Source organism: Ovis canadensis, chromosome 8 (genome assembly GCF_042477335.2).
Source record: "Ovis canadensis isolate MfBH-ARS-UI-01 breed Bighorn chromosome 8, ARS-UI_OviCan_v2, whole genome shotgun sequence".
In the NCBI taxonomy this organism is placed as follows: domain Eukaryota; kingdom Metazoa; phylum Chordata; class Mammalia; order Artiodactyla; family Bovidae; genus Ovis; species Ovis canadensis.
In genome coordinates, this window is record NC_091252.1 from 83,777,540 (window position 1) to 83,796,602 (window position 19,063).

Genomic DNA, 19,063 nt, shown 5'->3' on the forward strand with positions numbered 1-19,063 from the left:
GGTTGAGAACTTAACGGGATCCCTTGTTAAACATCTGAATGTGTATTTTAGTATTTTTCATTTTATTTTAGTAACTTGTGTTTTCCTTTACCTCCTGCAGGAGGAAGGTTGTAAGAGTTCTCATTTTAAGCTTTCAGCTTTCTGCGTTGAGGTTCAGTTTGCCTTCTGATTAAGAAAATGTTTAAAGGAATTTGTGCTCTCTGTCTTTCTGGGATTTCAAGTTTTTTACTCAAGGCATACATTTTAGTAAATCATAGTGTTTGTTTTTACAAAATTGGTAGCTAAGAGTTGGTGTTCTGTGCCTGAAATTCTTGCAGTGAAACCTCTTTTCAAAAAGATTTCTAATTGTCAATTATTTGATTATGATGCTATTCAGCTTATTTTAAAAAATACAATGTATACAGAAATATTAAAGCACCAGCAAGGAGAATAAAGCACAGAGCTCTTACAGTCCATTGCAAGCATCTATTTTAGTCCTTGTTTAATTGTTTTACTTCATATAAACTGTGTTCCGGAAAAACTTGGAATTATCTTTTTGAAGTTGGAGTTCCTTATGAGGATGAAGCAATTCTGGTGAAATGTTTTGTGAAGTGAGTTATTTTATAAAGCAAGCCATCGTTTCATAATTGATAACATTTTACATTTGGGGGAATTTAGAGTTGGGAAATATTGTGCAAGGAGAGAGCTATGTTATCGCTGTGGTGTTATAATAATACCTTACGTCCTTATGTGCATCTCCGCGTAGCCTTTCATTCCATTTCTGAGTATAGCTTTGCCCGGAACCTGGGGAGCCATGTGGCTGAACTGTGTCCAGATCTCGGGTAACGGAGACACAACATCAAGTGGTCATTTCTTTCACTTTTTACAAAGCACTATTTTAAGTGTTTCCTTCATTAAGGACTTTCAAGGTCACAACTAAAATATCCCCATAGTGTTGGCCTGATACAAAATTGTTAAATCTTTTGGGAGCTTTCTAAAATTATAAACCATAAACTTGGCTCTCACCCCTAGATGGCTTTTACTGAGATTTTTCAGCGTCATTTCACCTGCCTCAATGACAGCCATTGTCTTCCAGCCAGAACATTCAGGTCTGTTGTTATGCATGAAGAGGTAGCTAGCTTTAGTCTAGTCTAGAACTTTCTAAAAAATAATGTACTGAAAGCTAGGAGAACATTCCGCAAAGTTAACTTTTTTAGTGGTTCTTAGGGGCAAATGCCTTAATTTCTGTTATGGTCAAAGAAAAGGGCCACTTAATACAGAATGCAGTTTAATCACTTAATACAGAATGCAGTCAGAGAACAGAGGTCATGCTCTTGGGGTGTCTCTCCATGGGCAGAATGATGCTTCTGCTTGTCCAAGAGGCTTCTATAAATCCAAGGTGCTCCTTTTAGACTCTAAGACTCTGGGTGGAACCAGATTTTTTAAAAGAGGGCTAAATAACAAAATTCTGAAGTATAACTGATAAAATGAAAATGGTTCTTATTTTGAATATGTTTCTTGTATGAGAGTGAACTTCTAGATGAAGTCCACAAGTTAAAATTTATCAGAAATTTTAGTTTTGTTTTTATGTTACAAAGGTATCAAAAGAAAATAGAAGCTAGTGTTAATAGATTTGTTGTTTGGGGAAATCCGATTCCCAAAGAAGACCTTTTTTTAATGTCAATTCGTGATGAGTTTATAGGATTGTCTCCCACCTATAGATAGTACCAATGTTTTTAAAGAATACGATTTTCATATTTTTGCTCACTTTGAGTAAATATTTATTGAAAGCATAAACTGTGAAGATTCAAACAGACCTAGTTTTAGAGTTGGCATTATAGGTCCAGTAAACGTACCTTTATGAAAACGTTTGGCCTTCTTTCTACTGTCATTTTGCTCTTAAGTTATGGTGGTTCAGTTGGTAAAGAATCTGTCTGCAATGCAGGAGACCCTGGTTCAGTCCCTGGGTTGGGAAGATCCCCTGGAGAAGGAAATGGCAACCCGCTCCAGTATTTTTGCCTGGGAAATCTCATGGACAGAGGAGCCTGGCAGGCTACAGTCTATGGGGTCACAAGAGTTGAACACGATTTAGTGACTAAACCTACCTACTTTGAAATAATAGATTCCAAGCATAAAAATAACTTACATTTCTAAATGTTAGTTGTTATTGTTTGCTTTTAATGGTATTAATATTTTTTCTTTTCGTCTCTTTTCCTAGAGGATTTGTTTTTTTATAACTTTATGGATTTTAGCTTGAAAGGATTCTAATTGGCAGTTAAGTTTTGATTTGTGGCTAGAAAATGGTTCTGCTTATTGTAACTTTGACGCTTATACTTGCTAGGCTTAAATACAGGATGGTTGGATGTCCACTTTGGATCTTTATTTCTTGAACAGAAGAGCTTTACTCAACTTGTTTGACTTCTGATTTGACCAGGAGAAAGAAGAAAAGTTTGACCTAGCCTTAATTTGCCAGAGGGCTTTTGTACCCTGTAGCCTTGGGACAGCATGTTTATGCCATGCTGTGTTACACTGTGCCCGCCCCCCACAAAAATATTAACACTTTTCTAAATCTTGCTAAATAGCTTTTATTGATTCTGGTCTTTTAATGCATACTTGAGGTCTTGAGATAACTATTCAGACTTTTATGGATACCTTCTATAAATTTCCTTTTTATTTGGCTAGGTGGGAAGAAGAAATATTCCTCAGTTTTAACAGAAGTGATTTTGCAACTGAAATGATAGTACAATAGAGACATATTAAAATTCTCTTTAGAAGAGCAGAAATAATGATTCTGTAGACCTGTAGTTTATGGTGAGACCAGAGATAAAATCAGTCTGTTGAAATGACGTGTAACAAACTCTGTGAGAAATGTGAGCTTTGTTCTCATTGGACGTAAGCTGACCAAGAACCACGGCTTAGATGACTTCTTGTCATTTATTCCACACCACCCTCTATCCCCAGCCTTCTCCCTGGGAGAAGGGCCAAAGTTTGAGCCATGTGTTTGCTGTGAGCCCTTAAGATCATCATCTTTAAACAGAGTTAGGCAGGAAGGAGGCTCTGGCCTGGGGAAGGCCAGGCATTAGCCCAGCGTGGGCAGGCGAGGGGGCTGGTTAAGCTCACAGACGTGAGTCAGCCTTTGGGTTCAGATCCCAGCTCTGCCACCTATTAGCTCTGCAAGTTTTTTCATCTCTTTGTGCCTCCAAACCCGAGCCAAGTATATCTACCCGACACGGGTGTCTCAAGTATTAAATGGCACCAAATAAACACCCAGTGAATGCCAGCTCCTATTACTTTGTGTGACAATCTTGTGCCTTTCCATTTGCTGGCATTCTTGAAATGCTTGAGTTCCCGTAAAAGTTTATTTTTGTACGTGCCATTAACATGGTAGCAGTGCTTATGCTTTTGCATATTATGGCAGATGGCTAGGGTTTTCAGAACAAGCATAATGTAAATAATGTGTGTTTACTTGGTTATGCCTTTCCCCAACATACAGTCAGTTTATTTTCTGTTTCAGAAGGCATAAGTGTACGTGGGCTAAGTAACGGGTCTGGTATGATTTCAGTAACACACGTGACCTTAGGATTAGTGTCTGGGAAAAATGATACTTAATTGTTTTGAGATTATATACGACTGTATCGTGACAGTGAGATGGGCTGACTGAGCATGTGGCTGTGTGCTCATCAGCCTGTTGTGTTGGGGGCTGCTCTTATCGCAGGCCCAGAAATCATTGGGAATTTGGCTCTTTGCACCTGGCAAACTAGGGCTTCCCTGGTGGCTCAGTGATAAAGAATCTGGCTACTAATGCATGAGATGTGGGTTTGATCCTGGGTTGGGAAGATCCCTTGGAGAAGGACATGGCAACCCACTCTAGCATTCTTGCCTGGGAAATCCCATGGACAGAGAAGCCGGGTGGGCTGCAGTCCTTGGGGGTCACAGAAGAGTCACACAGGACTGAGTGACTAAATGACAACACCCTGGCACATGAACCAGGAACATCTCTGTCTTCACTGGTCTGTACTGTCACAGGGAGCTGAGGGTGCTGCCAGCAGACCCTCCTCAACACATCAGAGACCGCAAGAACAAAAACAATGACAAAACATTCAGACACAACGTAATCTGAGGATTATGTAACCTATTGTTAGCATTTTAAAAATTTAAGACTTTGGAGGCACATTCTGGTCTGTTTTTTCTTTTTTAAGATTTTCCTTTCATCCTCAGCTTCATCTTTATTTACTTTTTTTTTTTTTTTCAATTTAAAAAAATGTTGGCTGCACTGTGCAGCTTATGAGATCTTAGTTGCCTGACCAGGGAATGAACCTGGGCCCTTGGCAGTGAGAGCAGAGTCGTAACCACTGGACTGCCAGGGAATTCCTTATTACTTCTTTTATTAGGTTGAGCCATGTGAACTGGAAATATTAGCTTTTGACCTATAAAAATGGCAGTTTCATCTGTCCAACCTAATGCATAAATACCAGACAAGGTATACAACATTTTCCCTGCTAGCTGATTATATCTAAATACAGATACTTGTGATATAATATGGGTTAAAGATTGGCATTTAGATTTGCAATGCCAGTTTCTTATTTTGCTTTTGGGATGAACCTCAAGGAGATTGGGATAAGAGGACTTTCATTACTTGCTTAATGATATTGTTTCATTGCATGTTAATTCCTCATTAAATCTTCTGCTCTGATGCCAAATCTTATAATAATGGGTGGCTTGGTGAGAGACCCAAATGCTATCATGGTTCATGAGTCAGATTCAGACTGAGGGTCACTTCCAGCGTAAGCCAACTTACTAAAGTCACAGGCTGCCCATCACTTGTTCAGAGTATTATTTGAACTATAAGTTAACAGTTACCCATTATATCAAAGCTCTTAGAACTATAGTCAGTCACCAAGGGGATTCATTTGGAAAGCAGTATTTTAACACAACCAAATTCTAATTCAAATCCCAATCACAAAATGATTTCTATAGAAATATCCCTTTATCCTCTTCTCTGCCCCTGTTTCTCTTTGTACTACACTTTCTGTCATACCTTGTTGACTGTACTATAACTAGTATAATTCTAATAGCATTGCATAATTAGTTCCTACAAGGACGCTTCTTGCCCTGTGCTTTTGACCCAGATGAAAGAATGTAGATGAAAGAATGCCATCATGAACATTCTTTCACTCACTCTTTGTGCAAACATTATTGAATACCTATGACAGGCTAGTCCCTATCCACAGGGGTTTATATTTGAGAAGAAGAGACAGAAGTGGACAGCATGATTGAGGGCTTAATTGGAATATTTCTACTGAGCGTGTGACGTGCACACAGAAAGTCCATTAGTCCTCAGTCAGGGTAGTGTAGAAAGCCCAGAAAAGATGATTGAAACTAAGCAGTAGCTCACCAGGAGAAGGAAGAGAACTGTGTCAGGTAGAGGGAGCAGCAAGGCCAGTGGGCTTAGGTGAGTGAGTGAAAGTCACTCGGTCATGTCTGACCCTTTGCAACCCCATGGACTGTAGCCTACCAAGCTCCTCTGTCCATGGAATTCTCCAGGCCAGAATTACTGGAGTGGATATCTCTTCCCTTCTCCAAGGGATCTTCCCAACCCAGGGATTGAACCAGGGTCTCCTGCATTGCAGGTGAGTAGCTGAGCTACCAGGGTAGCCCTGGGCTTAGGTAAATAGGTGGGTAAATCTTCACACTTGGATCATATCAGAAAATGGATTAAAGTAGTTTGATTTGATTGTTTAGTTGTTAAGTCGTATCCAACTCTTTTGCAACCTTGCAGGCTGAGGCATGCCAGGCTTGTCTTTCCATGGGATTTCCCAGGCAAGAATACTGGAAATGGTTGCTATTTCCTTCTCCAGGGGATCTTCTCAACCCAGGGATCAAACCCTCATCTCCTACATTGGCAGGCGGATTCTTTACCATGAGACACCTCTAAAATAATATACATTTTCCTCACTATCGATATTTTTACTTCCACGGTATTGATTCTATTCTTTGCTCATTCTTATTAATATTTACAGATTGGTTCTGTGATAGGTTGTTTGGTCCGCATTTCCTTATGATTGCAATTTTTTTAAATTGAAGTGTAGTTAATTTACAACACTATGGTAGTTTTAGGTGTACAAGGAAGTGATTGCAGTTTACTCATGTATTCCTCTTCAGATTCTTTTCCAGTGTAGGCTATTACAAGATCTTGCAATATAGATTACAATATAGTTACCTGTGCTATATAGTAGGTCCTTGTGGTTTATCTGTTTTATACATACTAGTGTGTATATGTCAATCTCAAATTCTTAATTTATTTCCTCACCTCTTTCTCCTTTGGTAACAATAAGTTTATTTTCTATGTTTATGAGTCTATTTCTATTTTATAAATAAGTTCATTTGTATCTTTTTTAGATTCTACATATAAGTGATACCATATGATATTTGTCTTTTTTCTGATTTACTTCGCTCAGTATGATAATCTCTACACCCATCTGTGTTGCTGCAAATGGCATTATTTCATTCTTTTTATGACTGCGTAGTATTCCATTGTGTGTGTGTGTGTGTGTGTGTGTGTACACATGTACGTACATACATACATATATGCCATATCTTTATCTGTTCCTCTGTCAATGGACATTTAGGTTGCTTCCATATATGATGGCAGTTTTAAAATTCATATCATTATGTTTTTTATCTTGTCTTTGAGGCCTCATTTAATTGAATTCATATTCTTCTTAAACTATTTATGAAGAGAAGCAACTGTTGAGGATTTCTTCCTGTTCCTTGAGTTTTGTTTTCTTCTGATAGAGAGATGGGATCAAAGATAAAAGCACTGTGTTGGTCCATGCCTTTTCTGTCTCTCTCTTTCCCCTCCCTTTACAGTTTGGGTAGTTTCATGCATTTCTTTTCATTTTGATCATGCTTGGGTAGTTCAGGTCACATTTTCTATTTGTTCTGATATAATTTCTGACCCATTTGCCATACTGTCAGATGATGCAGTGTTTTTCTTTCTTTATTTTGTGATCCATTCATGTTGGTTGTTGCTATGTGTGTGCGTGCCAAGTCACTCAGTCATGTTCGACTCTGCGACAGTATGGACTGTAGCCCACCAGGCTTCTCTGTCCGTGGGATTCTCTGGGCAGGAATATTGGAGTGGATTGCCACCTCCTTCTCCAGGGAATCTTCCTGCCCCAGGGATCGAACCCTTATCTCCTGTATCTTCTCACTGGCAGGCAGGTTCTTTACCACTAGAGCCACCTGGGAAGCCCCTGTTGTTGCTATAGCCTAACATAAGAGCCCGAGGAGGGGGAAAACCAAACTGAGGTGGAATGTGGTCTTCACTGGGATACCTGGGCTCAGACCTCCCCCTGCTAAGAGTTTGCTAAACGTTCTGCATCACTGTTCACGTTGCTTGCTTAAGGTTGGGGGAATGGGTCTGCCAGAGTCAGCCTGCTTTTAATTCATTCCTCCCATCCCTGGTGAATTTCTAGAGGCTTCATTCCAGTCAAGACCAGCTTTACACTTAACTTTACATCTTTTCACTCATTCCTCTCCTGAAGCAGTTTCTGCTGCTCCTAGAGCAGAAGATAGAGAAGGCCACACACTTCTTCCTTTTCTGTGTCTTCAGAAATTTGTTTCTTAGCTTGATCATACGGTTCTAAAGTTTAATATATTAGGTTATATATCTTTGGATGCTCTTGGTGTAGTATTTTTGCCAGTTTTTAGTAACTGTGTTTTTTAGGGCGCTGTTGCTCATTTGTTACTTGTGGGAAGGATATTCTGTGATTTAGCTTTCAGCAGTCATCATGACCTGATTGTTTTGCCAGTTAGATGACCACAAACAACCTTTCTAGCTCTAACTGATTCATTTTCTAAGGATTCAGCCAAGAGTTCTTCGGTTTGGAAGTAAATTTACTTATTGTTTATTCAACAAACGTAAGGAGAAGTATGTGAAGGTCATAGATCATGACTCTGGGAGGCACCGTTGGCCCACCTGCCTCCATCTTCAACAGATGCCCATGCTGATTGGTGGCCTAAGTTTGGGTCAGAGGAAAGAACTTGGTGTCTGCACCTTCCCTCCGTTGCCATGCAAGCTCCATCAGTTCTCCGTATTTTTACATCGTCATGTGCCTAGGCAAGGTTGTTTAGCAGCCCTGTCCAAGAAGTCATCATGCCTGATCCATGAATCAGTTTGTCTCAGATGCCATAAAAGCAATGTGACTTTGCAAACACCACCCAATCCCTTGGGAGACTTACCGCTTCTGGGATGAAAACTTCCATCAGCTCTAGAAACTAGAGCCTCAAATGCCTATGTAATTGTCCTAGTTGGCAGTCTTGCTCGGAATCATCCTTTTTCCATGGCACAGGCTGTGTGAGAATTGAAGGCTCTTGGGAATGAGTGGGTTTGGTGTTTGGCTTTAGTCTTCAGTGTGCCTGAGACCATGGGTGTGTTTTGGGTAACACTCCCCCATTCTTTACAGAGAGATCTATAGAACCGTTGCCTACTTTTCCATAACTTTTTCATCTCAGCTTCCCTATTTTGTACCACCAGAAGGGGTCTCTGACCTGTGGGCAGGGTGACATAATCTCAAGCAGTCAAATCTTCCAAAGATTTACAGAATGAAGGGGAAGTCGGTTCCTTTTCCATCACTTAACATCTCTCTTCCCCCAACTCCTTTCACGAGAAGGAAAGGCATTTTCTCTGCTCCATGGAAACTTGCAGAATCATGATGGGTGAGCTTACTTGTTACTGAAATCTCCCTAGACTTGGCTGTCAGATTCCTGAGGTCTTATATTTTCTTCCTTCCTTACAGCAAAAGTATCAGCATTATTTGGGGGTAAGTAAAAGCAATTCAGAGTTTGCGAATTTTAAGCAAAAGAAGAGAGTTTATTGGGGATTGTAGTATCCCTTCGTTGTTCCTTTGGCTTTATAGTTCGTTTTTCAAGAGTTTCTTTCAATGAATTAAGTGCTGACAAGCCTTTGCCTCTAGGGGATGGTAACATTACCTCAAATTCTCACATACTTTATACAAATACGAGTATCATGTAATTATCTTCTCCTCCTCTGCCTCCTTCTCCTCCGCCTTCAAATCTGGCGACAACTAGTTAATTTTGAAGCTGCCAGAGAGATTATTTCAGTGTTACACTGCACCTCTGGGAGAAGAATGGAATTTCATCTTTTTTTCCATATGCTGACTAAAATCTCTTCATTTCAGAGGACAATGATGTCACCAGCTAATGAACAAAATATTTCTTGCTAAATAGATGAGTCCTCCCTTGACTCCTTTGTGAAATAAGGGGGGAAAAAAACCCCACAATGTGTTTCATATTTTATATAGTTACTCTGACAACTCATAAACACTTTTGAAAGTAATTCTAACTTCTTCAAAAAGTGAAACGAATTTTTGTGTAAACATAAAGAATAGCACATTAACTGGGTGGCTGTGACCAGAAGGCCTCCGCCATGGCCGGACGATGATGACTGGTAATGCTGATATGAAAGTCCCAGCCAGAGCCGGTATACTGCCCCTAAGGTAGGGAGTGACCTCAAATGCATCACTCCTTGGACCAGTGGAGGGAGATCAGGCATGTTGGAGGGATTATGAAATCAAGCTTGGAGAAGAGGAGAGCCGTGAAGCTGTTGTTGATCGGTGTCACATGCTGTTTATAAAGGGAACAGCATCAGCTGAGCTCTTCTTTGACTGTCCAGATGGGCAGGCGTGTGAGGTCAGTGGGAGCCATGTAAACAGCAGACTTTTAGGCTCATACAGGAACTTGGAAATGTCCCCAAAGCCTTGGCGAGTGCCTGTCCCCTCACTGAAGCATGTCTCAGTTTCCCCAACCAGAAGTGAGTTCACCCATTTCTGAACCCCTGTTTCTCTTGGGACCTTCCTACCCCCAGACTTCTAGAGTATAACCTTTGTAAGTCCAGGTCAAGCCAGCTTACTCATGTACTTTTGATTCTTTTCCCTTCCTAATGATTTGAATCAGCACATCCATTCATTGATTCCAATCAGGAAATATCTATTTATTGCAAATGGAAAAGAATATCATGATGTTCAATGTTGGCAATTGTGTGCAGAAATAGGTATTCTTTGTATACTCCTTGTGAGAATTTAAAACAATAAAATGTTTCTTATGAGCAAATTAATATGTATCAAAAGATTTAGCAATATGCCCATTCTTCACCCATCAATTCAACAATCTAATCACTTATTCTAAAAAAAACGATGTACTAGACACATTGAAAATTTTATGACACAGTCTTCATCAGAGTATTTTTATAATGCTGAAAAATTAGAAACATGCAAATGTTCCAGTGACTGAGAGCATTATTTAAGTAAATTATAGTACGTATCTATGACTGAATACCATTGAATCATTAATGCAGTGCTGTGTTTTATTTGCTAAGTATTTGTTGATGTCGGCAGACGTTCAAAACATATTAATTTTTAAAAACAGGTTATAAAACAGTTTGAGCAGTATACATTGAGAACCCCAGTGTTTCTCCGAAGGAAACCTTGAGCACAACAATGCCTCTCAAAGAGGGTCACAATTATCAGTGGGCACTTTGTTTCTGTTTACACCTGTGTTCATGTGAGGGAGGCTTTGGGGACCTTGATAGTGACTGTGAATGTGGGGGCTGGAGTCGCTAAAGATTACAAGGTCAAAAGAATGGAATACAGAACACAAATTTGAAAATAAATAAATAAATAAATGTTGAAGCAGCTGTAGATCTAGGATTAAAAAAAAAAAAATTCTGTGCCAGAATAAATTCACTTGAATTAATCCTCACTCCTCAAAAAAAAAAAAAAAAATCACAAGGTCATTCTTTTTGTTTGTTTATTTTTTAAAAAGTAACAGAGGTGTATTGTATGTGTGTGTGTGCGTGTGTGCATATGCGCATGCACATGAAGAAATAAGCCAAAATGTTACTGATATTTCTGATCAGGAAAATATAAGCATTTTCTTTTTTCCTCTATCTATATCTTCCAAAATTTCTAATGAAAAATAGATCGTGTGTTAACAGGGTAAACAGTAAATGTTGCTGAAATACAGACAGAGAAATGGAAATGACAGTGCTCTTTGTCTTCCTGAAGTTTAGTGAAGGGCTAATAATAGTGTGATAACATACTGAGCTCAGTCCCAAGATACTCTGTTGGCTGCTGTGCAACCACCTGGCATAAGGAAGATGAGGAAGAAAGCCAGGAAGGCTTTCCGGAGGAGGTGACACATGAACTGAATCTTGAAGGATGAGCAGGAGCTAGGGAAGTAGATGGGGCAGGCAGAGATCATCCCAGAAAGGGACCTGCAAGTGCAGAGGTGTGCAGGCACATGAGAGATGGGGTGTCTGAGGTGCTGTGAGGAAGTCGGAGGATAAGAACCAGGTGCTGTAAGTGGCTGTTCCCACATAGTATCCACATAGCTGAGCACAGCATACGCAGAAGCTGGAGATGAGAGCTCTGACCGTGCAGGCCTACATTTCACAATATGGCCTTTGAACTTTGCTCTGGAGACCTAAAGAGCATTCCCTTAGGGTGGGAGTCAGATGCTCAAATCTGTCCTCTGCAAATTTGCACACCTCTTGTGTGCTGGGTGAGTTCAAGTCCACTACCCAGCGAGTAAGAACAGCGATGCTCCTCCTTCGTGAAGTGGATCTGCCCTGTTTCCTTCTTGCTTCCACCAAGAAACTTCCCAAGGGTGGCCTGGCTCAGCCTAGTTTTTCAAATATCCTGAGATTTCCTCTAATACAGAGCAAGGGCTAGGAGCTACGGGGCTGGAGAGTCTCAACTTCTTCAAATTGTGCATCTGCCAAAGGCCCACCATATGCACCCTGCATACGTGGCTTTCCACATGAAGTGTCTCCATAAATACCTGACTTCTCCTGTCGCCATTAAAAAGGGTGAGTAAGGAGTAGGAGGCCACTGTGAGGACAAATAGGAGATAGGTCCTATCTATCAGCCGCCTCCCAGAACCTGGCTCATCAATGCCTGGCACCTGCGGTCTTACACGGTAGAGGCTTTGCAACCTAACGGGCTCCCCTCCCAGTCAAGGTCTCCCTTCATCTTCTCAGGAACCCCAGGAGGCTTGCCACTGCCTATTTTACAAATGATAGTTCACAAGTGGCTTAAAGGGGACCGCACCCTGTGTCTGTGGGACTCCTGTTTTCTGGCTCCGAGTGCCACTCAGAATCATCTGTGCATCTCAACACGCTGCTCAGACTCAGCCTCAAACGTTGTCCATCATCACTTGCTTTCATGTGTTTTCCTTGCCTTTGCTTATCTACACGGGCACCTAAAACAGCAGTTTGTAAGAATTAAAATAGGTCTTGTTTGAATTCCGATCAGCAATAGAGAGACTGCAGCTGTAATAAGCACTTATTACCGAGCTCCAGTGGTCAATTGTATGCAGTTATGTACACCATTTGTAAAAACAGCAGCACTTTAAGACAAATGTTATTAGACCAAATGTACGTGGAGGTACACCAAACCCCATAGAAGTAGAGGGATTTGCTGGAGGACTTGGAAATTAATCCCAGGCTGTTCTAGCTCCAACGTCGAGGAGTATTTCCCCACCATCTTTGGGGCGTACACATTTTCTTAGTTTTCATGAAATGACAGAGAAATTCAAGTGAGATGTCTACTGACAGCCTTAAGGAATTCTAAGCACGATAATGCATGCGGTGTGGTTGTCAGTCTTGGGTGAAGAAAGCCCGGGTAGAGTTAGGGTGGTGCAGGAGGGAAGCCATGAAGCATCCCAGTCGTCCGCTGCCATTTACCATCTGGGAGACCAGGTCATGCGTGCAGATCCTTAGCCCAGAGCCTGGGAATTGCGAGTGTTTGATAAATCCAGGTGTTTGAAGTCTGACATTGGGAAAGCACCTGTCACCGTTTGTGGTACACATGGGGCTTTCCAGATGGTGGTGGGAAGGGGGCATATGTGAAACCAGAGAGGGCGTCAGGGAAACGGCTTTGTGAAATTGGGAAGAGGTAGCCTAGGGAAGAAAGTTCCATAAATGATGAGAGGAGACACTTTTGGAGGGCAGAAAAATTCAGGGAAAGGGAGTTTCGAGTACACGTGTGTGTGCTAAGTTGCTTCAGTCATGTCCGACTGTTTGTGGCCCTATGGATTGTAGCCCACCAGGCTTCTCTGACCATGGGATTCTCCAGGCAAGCATCCTGGAGTGGGTTGCCATACCCTCCTCCAGGGGATCTTCTTCACCCAGGGATCGAACCCGAGTCTTTATGTCTCCTGCATTGGCAGACAGGTTCTTTACCACTAGCGCCACCTGGGAAATCCTCATGCAGAGTGAGAGAAGCCCAAGGTGTCCAAGGAAGGAGAACAGGAAAGGTACCCAGGAAAAGGAGCTCTGGTGGTCAGTGGTACCCCCCTGGGATCTCTGCTATATGATGACCCAAAAAGAGCGGGGGGCGGCCCTTGAATAGTGTAAATAAAGATCTGCACGGTGGGAGAGGCACCGAGGAGTGAGCAGCTCAAACTGCAGTGGGAATACATGACTTCCCCAACTGAGTGAATTTAGCCCTGAAAATAGACATGGCCTGCAACCCATGTCTTGGATTCTTTGTAGGGGTTTTCAGTCCTGCCTTTTGAAATGATGTTCTGTTTAAGTAGCAGCATGTGATGTCGCTCCCTAGACAGCCCTGAGAAAATTAAATGACCATCTTTTGACAGAATCCCCATGCTCAAATTTTAGAATCCAAGAGAACTCAGCTGCTCCGAAACAACTGATTGTTGAAACAGGTAAGACAGTTTTAGAAGCATCAGTGAAGGAGAAACGTCCTACATTTACTCTAGTGGCTAAACCGGAAAGAATAAAAAGCAGGGAGAGAGACAGAAAGTGACAACTTTAGGAGAAAAACCACAATCATAAGTTTTAATTCAGGAGTTTCAAAAATAGCCTTTGGAAGGTGTCTATTTTCAATTGCGACTACTCCCTTCAGGGGGTGTTGAGAAGACTTATCTGCAAAAGAGATCTTTTTTCAGTTCAGTCACTTTTGAGGGTGAGTCCTTGTCCCGGACTTGCTCAGATTCTCGCGTTCTTTTTTTTTTTTTCTTGCTCTGGAATTCCATAGACAGTAATTAAGGAACTGGAGGCCAGCGGGAGGTCAGGGAGCCTTCGTCAGTGAAAACAGGGATTGTTTGCCACGTACAACACTCCCTTTTTTCCTTGTGGTGAATAGGAGATTTGCTTAGAGCTGATGACTTATGCCTTTCTTACAAGTTATGCAGTGAGCGAGGAACTGGGAGATCAGTCAGCAGGCAGCAAGCGGCTAATTGAAACCAGTGTCTTCACTTTCTTCGAATCGTAAGCTGTCCCGCGGAGCCTGCCCGATCATGTAACTCCCAGGGAGCATGGTCTGGGAGAGCCGCACCATCACTTTGCGATTACGGAGGGGTCGAGCGGGAGTGAAGACGCGCTCTGAGAGGGGAGGGGGTGGGGGTCCCGGACACGCTCAGCATCACCCCCGAGGCCTGCTCAATGCCGAAGCCGGTAAGATTGCTGGACTCATTTCATGCCGAGGGGTGGGGGACCTGTACTTCTGTCACTTCAAGTAAAAGCTTTTCTCATTATTCCTGACTATGGTGCTTCTCCCTTTCCTGATCAAGTTCCTCTTGATTCTTCCTTCTAGTCCCTTCCTTACTTCCCTACCTTGTATCCCAGAGCATTCTTTCCTAGCTTGCTCATTCAAGACTAAGGCATAGGTTTTGGGGGGAGAGGAGTGATTATTATTGAGAATAAAGCAGGATACGAGGGGTTGGGTGTACATGGGTTGGGAGCTTAGTTGCCACTCGCGGAGGCTTTTCACGCGGAAGACTTGGCTTCGGGCAGTGTTGCAAACGGCTTTTCTCTTAAAGAAGATCGGTTTCCTTCTCCTAACATGAAGGTTTAGTACCAGTGACATCGTGTGAATTTCACAGGCGAATACCTTGCCAATTTCAGAATACTTTTCAGGAGTGCATAAATGTAATGTTCCCTGCGTGGCTCCGGGGGAGATACGTTGACTTAGTCGGGACATGTTTGGAGCTGGGGAAGCAAGCTGAGTGAGTGTGTTTCTGCAGAAGGCGCAGTTGTAATCCTGTGCTCAGCAAGGTCTCCAGCGGTCCCCCAAAGGGTTCTAGTTGCTCCGTGCAAGTTCAGATTAGTCTTTATTACAAGAGGTTACTGCTTTGCCTGCAGGACTCTGCCACGCAGCTTTTGGAAAGCATTTGTTCTAGTATATCACCGTTTCTGAGAACTGTTCGTTACAAGGTCAGGGGCAAGTGAAGCATCTGTTACGACCTGCAGTGACAGGCTTCAGTTTGATCAGTAAGGCCATGCTTTCCGTTTGCTCCAGCACACGCATTTTCGTATTTACAGATGCTATTAATTGTGTTCCTTTTTTTTCTGATTATCCTTAATGTAGCTGTGTTATAAAAAGTTCTCCGCGCTGGCTCCATGTCTTTCCCATTAGAACACTGCACATGTGTCAAGGATGCACATATTCCAAAAGAAGCTGAGAAAGAGGGAGGCTCCACCCTCTGTTGCAAGCCAAGCGGGCCCCATAGTCTCCTCATTCAGCACCCTGGCGGGAGAATGGTGTACTCTCTCTTTAAAGCAGCTATAGTTTTGTGCCTTGGCTTGGTCAATTTGTTATGGTTTAAAACTGTGGAGCCAGCTGTCTGCAATCTGATGTAATGTTGCCATGGAAACCAGAAATGAAACACTTAAGCATTCACCACAGAATTACTACATATAGCATTAGCCAAAGTAATTAAAAGTTGAGCCATATGGGCTTTCTGGTGGAAAAATCTGCAAGACGGAGGTTGGAAATCAAATGTTTCTGTTTACAATATTGTAAATCCACTTTTCCACATCCTCTGGTGGGATAAATCTATTGCCTTTTCTACTAAAGGTTTAGAGGTGAAGGGTTGTATACAGATGATTGAGTTTCCACCTTCTAATTTAGAATCTGGTCAAATTAAGGTTTATTTTAGTACTCTGACCTGGGCCAAGACAGGGAGGGTAGGCGATACCATCTTGTGTTTGAATGTGTATAAACATATACTGTTATTTTTTTTCTCTTTAGTTTATTTAAAGCCTGGTTTTATAATAGCGTTGAGTCTGTTTCTTGGAATCAGTCATTCATTTTATATTCAATGCAGATTTCCTTCATTTTCTACAAAGTTCCTCTAAGTATGAGGATTTCCTTTACATACACATATCTATTTCTTAATTTTAAAAAACTTAAAAGAGATTCTCACACCCCCATCTCACACGTACATTTCTGGGGGTGTATTTTCTGAATAAAAAGACAAGTCTCTTTTTTCCAGCATTTCAGAAGTGGCACATGCATATTTAAAAGGAGAAACGTGAAATGAGGAATTGAAGCTTTACTGCCTAGTTTAAAAGAAAAATGCATGCCATTTACAGAGTCTTTATGTTGAAACAGCTGGAGAGGATTTTTTTAAGGCAAATATTTCACAACTCTTCTTCCTCTGGACCCAGGAGGAAGTGAGAAGTCAACACCTCTCTCAATAAAAAGCATCCTTGGGATAAACTGTTTACCTCCAGTGACTTCTGGGCTCACAAAGAGGAGATTTTCTATTTTAAAAATGATAATAATAAGATATACATATATTTCTTGAATGACTGATTTTATCCTACATTTCTCTTCATATAAATAGTGCTGTGTCATCTATCTTGTCTAGTATCCCCAAACATGCTACTGCAAAGAAAGTTATTGGTTGCCATGATTTGTGATTTGTCAGTGGCAAATGCCTCCAAACTTTTAATTTTTTTCAAGAAAAATTAAAAAATAATTCAAAATTCTGAAGAGTTCTTTCTCAAAAAATAGATGGAACATGTGAAAGTAATGAAATAAGTACCTGCAATATGTTCTTTTTCACCCCAGTGAATTTGAGAAGAGGAAAGTAGAGCTGGTGGGGATGGGGAGGTGTCATTGCCTTTAAATCTGTTGTCCTGGTTTAACTATTTTGATTTCTTCCTGAAAATTTCCTTCCGTTAGTGTGTTTCCTACAACTGATTTGTATCTTTATGACTCAGGATTTTTGTATTGTCCCTTTCCAGATCCTCTTTCTCTTTTTACTCCCCTTCCCACGCCTACACACACCCATGCACACCGCCACCAGCAACCCCAAGCTACGTATGAGTGATATTCATTCTACAATGTAACTTCCTGAATTTTGCTTATGAACAACCTGTGCTTATTTCGGGGCTTCCCAGGTGGTGCTAGTGGTAAAGAACCTGCCTGCTGATGCAGGAGATGTAAGAGACGTTGGTTCGATCCCTGGGTTGGGAAGATCCCCTGGAGGAGGGCATGGCAACCCACTCCAGTATCCTTGCCTGGAGAATCCCTTGGACAGAGGAGCCTGGCAGGCTACAGTCCATATCCCATGGATAGAGGAGCCTGGCAGACTACAGTCCATAGGGTCGCAAGAGTTGGACACGACTGAAGCAACTTAGCATGCACACACACATATGCTTATTTCATTTCCACGTGACTTCAGAATTTTTAATGTGAGGGTTATAGACAGTCTAGATTTGTAGGTACAGAAACTTTCCGTGGTCAAATGTTGACTCTTCTTCTATTAGAAGTACTTGGTTTTTGAGAGACGTCATCAAGGAGGCAGAATGTTTTTCAGTGTTTATGTGTAATTCCATGCACTGTGGTTTTGTTCAGGTGCTGATTACCCAGAATGAGGGGTTAACCAAGTTCTCATTCCTCTGGTTGACCAGTCTGACTGTCCCATCATACACCAGCAAGTCATGCAAGAAAAAGTAAAGTTCCGGTCAGACAAATATATAGTAGAAGCTGTACTTATTATTTTAATGTGTTACCTTTTAAGTTTTAGACCAAATGCATTAAGCATGATGGCCAGCATGCAATGTATCCTCCTTCCACGATTATCTGGGGGCCTAATTTCTACTCTTCATTACCAGCAGTTAACTTTAATTCTGAAATGTGTATGCAATATTTTACCTAGGACCTTTTTTTTTTTTTTAAGAGAGAAATTGGATGTAGGTACTGATATACTTCACAGAAGGAAAGTCTGAGAAATACCCCTCTCTTGATGACTTGCCGTTTCATGGGTTATGATAATTATTCTTTAAGGAGTGAATGGTTTACTTATAGTCTTGCAGGGAGAAAGTACAATGGCTCCAATGCTGGGAACCCCAGGGCCACGACAGAGGCCAGGAAGTGGGTCATATATCCCTGACAGAGGGCCAGAGTGCTTACAGAAATATTTGTGGACTCAGAGCAGACACTATTTTTCTGCCTAAGTAATTACTAGAATCCCTACCTCATTTCCTCTTGAACTGTTCTCTGCTCACTCTTGCTTCCCAATTTAGCTTCTATAAAATTGGGATTCGTGAGAGCATTTCTTCAAAGTGGGGAGGTCTCCGTATTAGACTCAGGTTCGGAGACGTGGTTTGGTTTTGGTAGGAGGCATGTCTCTCCCCGCTCTGTCATCGAGCTAGGTTGGAGGGAACCGAGGGAAGGTTGTTGGCAGGATGCGTGGGGTGAGCTGGAGCGGCTCAGAGTGGCCTGGGCTGTGCTGAGCCTGCGCACTTCCGCCCGGCTCTGTGCCCCCAAGGATGCCGGCGCGCCCGGCTCGGGCAGCACGTCCATTGACTTGGAGCCTTCTTTTGCTTTTTCCACATTTTGAGCAGATAAAACAGAGGAAGCTGCCTGTTGAATGTTGGAGCTGACTTGGAAACGAAAGCCTCATTTTGTTCACAAGGAAAGGATTGTTTTTCGCTTGGGTCATTGCTGCAGAGATTTTTTTCCCCCCCGTCTCTGTAATGTTTGATACTTGAGGGAAAACAGCTGGGCTGAGCATTCTTGAATCACTGCAGAACTGAAATGGGATGCTGGGGAATATGGACTGGACTGTATGGCTGAAAAGGTCAGCTTTTTCCCTTGTCCCTCGTGGAGGAATGCAGGCTCTTTCCCCAGGCTCTCCTTGGGAACTCTTGGAAGGAGCTGCGAGAGGCGGAAGGAGGGATGGGAGACAGTCCCCACAAATGGGACCGAGGATGGCTTTTTGCATTTCTTCCGTTTTCCTGCCCTGC

At 42.0% G+C, this 19,063-nt stretch overlaps 1 protein-coding gene across 4 annotated transcripts in view; it reads left to right on the forward strand.

The window, feature by feature from the left end:
- SASH1 (SAM and SH3 domain containing 1) overlaps positions 1 to 19,063 on the forward strand; it is a 261,529-nt gene that overhangs the window by 203,938 nt on the left and 38,528 nt on the right. Inside the window, exon 1 of one of the 4 annotated variants that reach the window (XM_069598657.1) lies at positions 14,110 to 14,479. The exons of 2 other annotated variants lie outside the window; for them this stretch is intronic. In XM_069598657.1, the coding sequence (XP_069454758.1) occupies positions 14,468 to 14,479 (12 nt within the window). In that variant the 5' untranslated portion in view covers positions 14,110 to 14,467. Of the gene's footprint in view, positions 1 to 14,109; positions 14,480 to 18,875; positions 18,898 to 19,063 lie in introns of those variants that run through there. One more of the 4 variants, XM_069598658.1, reaches the window with a different exon arrangement.